We start from the raw sequence: 6,136 nt of genomic DNA, 5'->3' as shown, positions 1-6,136 counted from the left end.
TGCTATCCAAGCAAGTAGGTGGAAAGAGGACCTGAAGCTACGTTGTCCCTGTGTTCAGGGGAAAAAACTTACAAGTCAGAGTATTTAGGAAGTATTTACAGGTACAAGTATTTTACAGATACATTTGAAGTCTAAATCCTCGGGATTGCACAGAGCACAGCACAGAATTTATTGGTGGGAGTGAATGGGGCTATTGCTTGGGAAGAACTCCAGAAAGTGTAATGGACTCATTAGTTATGAGTGTACAGATACAGCCCTCTTAAGGAAATTTTGATTCCCCCTGCTTTGACTGATTCTTATATGTCATAGTAGTAACATTGTTTCGATTATTACAAATTAGCTGGGGTATAAATGGCATTTTCTGAAGTGGAGATTTGATGGCCTTCCTGATTAAAGCAACCTGTTCCCTCTGGATTTTGAGATTACCTCTTGGTATTTTTTTTTTTTCTGATATCACAAAATCAAACTGTAAGTGCTTCAGCAGAGCTCACATCTGCCTTTTAATTGTGATGTCTTTATCTGAATAAAGAATAGGATGCTGTAGATGACGGTGGGAGCAGGGTTGTGAAGTTGAGTTTAGAATGTTGATGTTGATTGCAAGTTACTGATTTTCATAATATGATTTCTCAACAGTTGGCTATTTTTGAAGCTTCATATTTAAGTTTCAATTTTTTTTCCTAATTTTTCTCTGTTTTGACTTCCTTTGCCAATACTGGCATGGAACAAGACCTCATAAGTCTTACTGGACCCAAGCTGGCTCCATACCAATACCACACTCCTGAAATCATAAATGATGTAATGCAGTGAAGAGATGCTCTTCTTCCTTCTTACAGTCATCTCACAGCCTTTTATTACTATGACAGAATGCTTCTGACAGGAAGTCAACTACCTCATCATTCAGATCATTTCTCAGTACAAAAACACAGCTCCCCAAGTCCTGTTCCACAGCCAGAACGGGCAGAGCTGATGTGTGTTCTTCTGTGCTTTGGACACCAGGAAACAATGATAAGCCAGGCTTTGGATTGCAGCTCCTGTCCTTGGTGCTCTGAGATGTGGTAGCTGTTCAGAGCTAGACTGAGTATGGCATGACTTGCTAGCCTAGGTGTAAGCCAACTCATTAGAGAAATGTAGAAGAGCATCTCTGCACTGTGTTCATCAACATATCTTGTAATAGTTTTCTCTCTTACCCAGTTTCTTGCTTCTCCATCTCTTTACATAATGAAGAGAGGATAGTATAGTTTTGATTGCCCAGCTGTCTTCTGTTGATGTAATAAGCAGCAATATTACATAAAAAACAGCAATTTGCTTTAAAAATCTAGAGCCAAATGGTTTGGAAAATGCATATGGTATGTTTATGTGTTTCAGTTTTAAGAATGGCTCTCTGATGAGAGAGAGGATCCGAAATGAGTGTGCTTCAGGCTCCTGGGATGAATTCTCCAAAGCCTTATCATCTACTGTTGCTGGAAACAATGGCAACTTGGGTATGAGCCTTGGCAGGACTGGAATTTCCTGAGTTTGATTAAAGACATGACTTAGTAGGAGTTGTGCCTACTTTTTACTTGAGTCGTGAGAAGGACTAAGGATTAAGTTAAGCTGTGTAAGGGAAATTTTTAATGTGTACTCAGAAATACTCTGGCAGGCTGAGTGTCCTGAGTGTCATTATAGTATTCTTCTTCAAAATTGACTAAATAAGAAAAAGATATTTATGGATCTCTTTTGGCCATTGAAAAGGGCTAAGTTAACTGCAGATTGTTTAAAATGAGTGATTTCTGAAGGAGATTTGTTTTTTCTGAGGACTCAAGCCATGTGGTTTAAATAGCTCCATGCTTTTTTTTTTCAATCATGCTGATCTCTTAACATTACTCTGGAATCTTGCTCTGTGCATGTGAATAAAACAGTAATATCAAATTTTACCCAAATGTCCTGCATTTTCCCCTACATGTATTGTAAAGGCCACTTCATCCCTGGTTTTGCCCAACATTAGGCTAAGTGAATTAAATAAAATAATTGAAACACTTTAAAAATATTAAAAAAAACTTGTGTATTTGAATTTTTACATTATTTTCTTTTTGAAAATTTAACATTTTCAAGGGCATTGAAAGATGAGCATCTTTATTAATCTTGATTTGCATAATCAAGATTAATATTTAACAGTTGTATTTGAAATCATTGCAATCATGTGAGATTTGAGTAAAATTAATTTTAGAAAACACTGTAGGGTTATTAAGCTATGGAAGACTTCAGTCTCTATGAAAGTGAATTTAAGATGCAGTTTCTTGACAAAGTGAGGTTAGCAATGATTTCATGCTTAGAATCCCAAAACAAAAAAGACAGAGAGCTGTTGGCGAGGGTCCAGAGGAGAGGGGACTGGAGCACCTCCCCTATGAAGACGGGCTGAGGGAGCTGGGCTTGTTCAGCCTGGAGAAAAGAAGGCTGCGGGGTGACCTCATTGCAGCCTTTCAGTACCTACAGGGAGCCTACAAACAGAAGGTGAATCAACTCTTTGAAAGGGTTGATAACTGCAGGAGAAGGGGAAATGGTTTTAAGTTGAGGGAGGGGAGATTTAGGTTGGATGTCAGGGGAAAGCTCTTTTCTATGAGAGTGGTGAGGTGCTGGAACAGCTGCCCAGAGAGGCTGGGGATGCCCCGTCCCTGAAGGTGTTCAAGGCCAGGTTGGATGGGGTCCTGGGCAGCCTGCTCTGGTATGAAATGTGGAGGTTGGTGGCCCTGCATGTGGCAGGAGGTTGGAGATTCATGATCCTTGAGGTTCCTTCCAACCCTGGCCATTCTGTGATTCTGTGAATCCGTATTATGTCCTGTCAAATCCAGTCTATGGGGGGTATTAAAGTGGCCAGACATTTCTTGCCACAAGATAAATCAAGTCAGTTGATAGCAGGAAGTTATTCCAAAAGTCAGACAATATGAAAGAAAAATGGAAGTTGATGGAAACCTTGTTGTTGATATCAGGGATAGCAGGACTTGTGTTACAATATATTCACTTGGATAACTCAGTCCTCTATAAAAATGGGTGTTTCATGAAAGCTGTCCTTCAGTTTTGATAACTGATAACCTTGCGTGACTTCTGGATTATTGAGTCACTTCTATGATCTTTAATTTTCAATATGATACATATTATTTATACATATTATGACATGTAAAAATGTAGGAGTCTCTGATTTCCTGAGCAAAGCAGAGTGGAGAAGAGCCTGGTTCGACTTCCTCTTTTATCCCTTGTTCCCTGCACACTCTGAGCAAGCCGATGCCTTTGGAGGCTTTGGGGATGTGGCGATGAGCAGAGGCAGCTGCTAGGGTGAAGTTTTCTTGGGGGGCAATGCTTCTTGGTCTCAATGCTTATAGGGCAGCATATCCTCATTCTGAAGACCTCAGCCTTACAGTCTGCCCTTAGTTTCCTAGCTTCAGCTTTTCAGTTCTTGTGTTTTTTGGGTTTTTTTTTTTTTCCTCTTTTCCTGAGTATCTTTTCTGACCAACTTGCTGTCAACGCAAAGGAAATCTTTGTCATGCTTTTTCCTCTAAGTGTCTGCAAAGCATTCCTGCATTTCCTTAGATCTCATAAAAATTATTCAGAGACCAGCTCTGCTTTGTGACTTAAAATATCTGATGCTCTCTAATAAATTCATGAAATCTAATCCAGTGCATGGAATGTTCTGCTATTCTTACACACTTCTTACAAACCTCTCTTTTTCATTTTTTTTCTTTCAACTTTGCACATAATTTACTGGAACTATTTCTATTATATATTATCTTAGTACTGTGCTACTTGCATATGTACATGATCTGGTGGATGAGAACTTCTTTGGTAGACTTATCTTTTATTATATTGCTTAGATTTCTAATGAAGTTTTAGAGGCCTAGAGCCAGCCTCTCTCTTTGTAAAGCCAAAAGTAATTAAACTTATTAAATCTGGACTGAAATTAGTTAAGAAATAAGCTGTGTGGTATATCAAATGTCTTTCTAAACATAATGATATGTATTTATTATTTCAGCTCTGTGCTGAAATAAGATTACAGCTTTGAGCTAGGAGGAAACATGACACTCTTCAACGTTAACTGATGCAGGTTTCTACTTTGACGTGATGGAAATCACTCCTGAAGCAGTTGGGATTCACAGATTCAACAGTGACAACCAAAAGGTAGTGATAATCTAGTTATTGCCTAAAACCTTGAAGATGTGCTGCCAAAGCTTGAAATGATTTGCTATTATCTCTTTTCTTGTCTGAGATGCTCGCTTCCAAGTTCCAAGTCCTACTGTTTAAATGAATGCTTCGTTGCTTCTTGCTGCTACACAAGTTTGTAGGCATTAGTTGTAGTACATGGAAAAAGTCAACTGTTTTGTGAAACGTTCTTTGTTTTTTTTTTGTTCAATGTTTTCCCGCTTCTGCTAGCTTTCATCTGGTTAACAGAGGACTGAAAGATGCTACTTGTAACAACTAACAAAAAGCTTGTTTCACTTCTGTGCAGATAGAAATACATAGATTTAAACCCTCTGGCATTGCTTAAAGTGTTTGAATTTTATATACTTTAATTTTTCAATTTTTGAGATATTGATCCTTAAGCAGCCTTTGGTGTTGAGAAATACTAATAGTTTACAATTCACACTAGTACCTCTTTCCGTTCTGCATTGATTTCAGGACTGATGGATTTGCCAACAGTTCCAAGGTTATGGGTTGCGTTTTTGAGTCTTTATATGTCTTATGCATACGAATAGAGGACTGGCCTAGCTGAAGGCTGACTTCAGAGTGAAGAAAGGATAATGAACTGTAAATCTGTCTTGTGCTTTTAACCTGTCACCATCCTGGCATTGTATGCTGTGTAAGATGCTGGTTAACTTAATGCGTTCATTCTTTCGATACAGGTTTTGAACTTTCCAAAGGAGGTGGAAATACGAGCCTTGATTGAAGGGCAGTTCATGGCCAAGAGGATTCATGCTGAAAAGCTGGGGTATAAAGTCAGTAAGTACGCTGAAAAAGCTGCAGAACAAATGGTAATACAGTTCAAACACAAAGATGGGAGCTCTGACAGTAATGTCAGTATTGTGAATCGTGTCCTAAAAGATACAGAAACTAGTATGACTTCTGAATGAGCCTGCTGGAAACATTTTTGACAGTATGCTGGGGACAAGTTTTTGCAGATGTTAACTTCAGAAGTAGCAACGATTGAACTTCGATTACTTCTTTTCAAGTATTCTTGCTATTTGTTACTAAGCTGCACTGTCAATTTTTAAATAAGAGCTTGGACTTTGATAGCTTTGTTAAGTGAAAAAAAGGCTGGGCTTCTGCCTGAGGCATCAGGCTGTAACTCAGAAAATCTGAAATCTATGTTCAGTTCCTGGACCTGTCATAAGATGCTCACTTATCTCCAGAGTTTTCTGCTAATAAACAGAAGTCATTTTTCTGTCTTGTGATTTAGAAAGGAAAAAAGATCTTGCACTCCAGAATTTTTAGTGCAGCAAAATCAGCTGGTATTTTACTTGTAGAGGTGGAAGCAGATCACTACTGTCCTGTGTAACTCAAGGGGAAAAATACAGGAAATTTGAGAAGCTGTTTTATTTTTTTTCTTTTCTGCCAGTACATCATCCAATAGCATCTTAAAAACACTGAATTAACTCTTCTTGAGAGCTTTCTAAAATAATGACTTTGCAGAATAAAATGTTGGTTATTTATACGCTTTAAAACAAATCCTGACCTCTTCACAAGCCTTTTACTTTCTCCAACCTTTGTGCTCTTATCCACAATCATGAGGGATACTGTTGTGACTTTGTTTTTCTTCTGTTCTTGAAAACAGTATTTAATTGTGGAGGTTATTTATGCAGACAGAGATTTAAATAGATTGTGTTTAGAATACCGATTTCTACTCCGTTCGTAGATTTGGCTCTTCATTATGATGGGCTTATGCAGCTAGGAAGCTCATGGTTGAAGAAGATTCAATTGCACTTCATAAATGTCAGGGTTCAGACAAACACAAAGTCAGAGAAGAACTATTTAAGATGTCAGACAACTCTGATGCAGGAATGAGTGGGTAGAAATTGTCTCTACGTATGTTTAGGCTAAGTAGGGCAGATAAAAACCTCACCAGTTGTAGGATTTCATAAGCTTTAAAAGCACACATACCTTTTTTTTT

At 38.2% G+C, this 6,136-nt stretch overlaps 1 protein-coding gene across 1 annotated transcript in view; it reads left to right on the top strand.

The window, feature by feature from the left end:
• XYLB (xylulokinase) overlaps nt 1-6,136 on the top strand; it is an 80,629-nt gene that overhangs the window by 20,810 nt on the left and 53,683 nt on the right. Inside the window, 3 exon segments of the mRNA XM_003206944.4 lie at nt 1,366-1,481; nt 4,076-4,149; nt 4,872-4,968. Coding sequence (XP_003206992.1) covers nt 1,366-1,481; nt 4,076-4,149; nt 4,872-4,968 — 287 coding nt within the window.

Source organism: Meleagris gallopavo, chromosome 6 (genome assembly GCF_000146605.3).
Source record: "Meleagris gallopavo isolate NT-WF06-2002-E0010 breed Aviagen turkey brand Nicholas breeding stock chromosome 6, Turkey_5.1, whole genome shotgun sequence".
Taxonomy (NCBI): domain Eukaryota; kingdom Metazoa; phylum Chordata; class Aves; order Galliformes; family Phasianidae; genus Meleagris; species Meleagris gallopavo.
The sequence above is the reverse complement of the archived record's forward strand: the minus strand, read 5'-3'. Positions and strand labels throughout refer to the sequence as shown.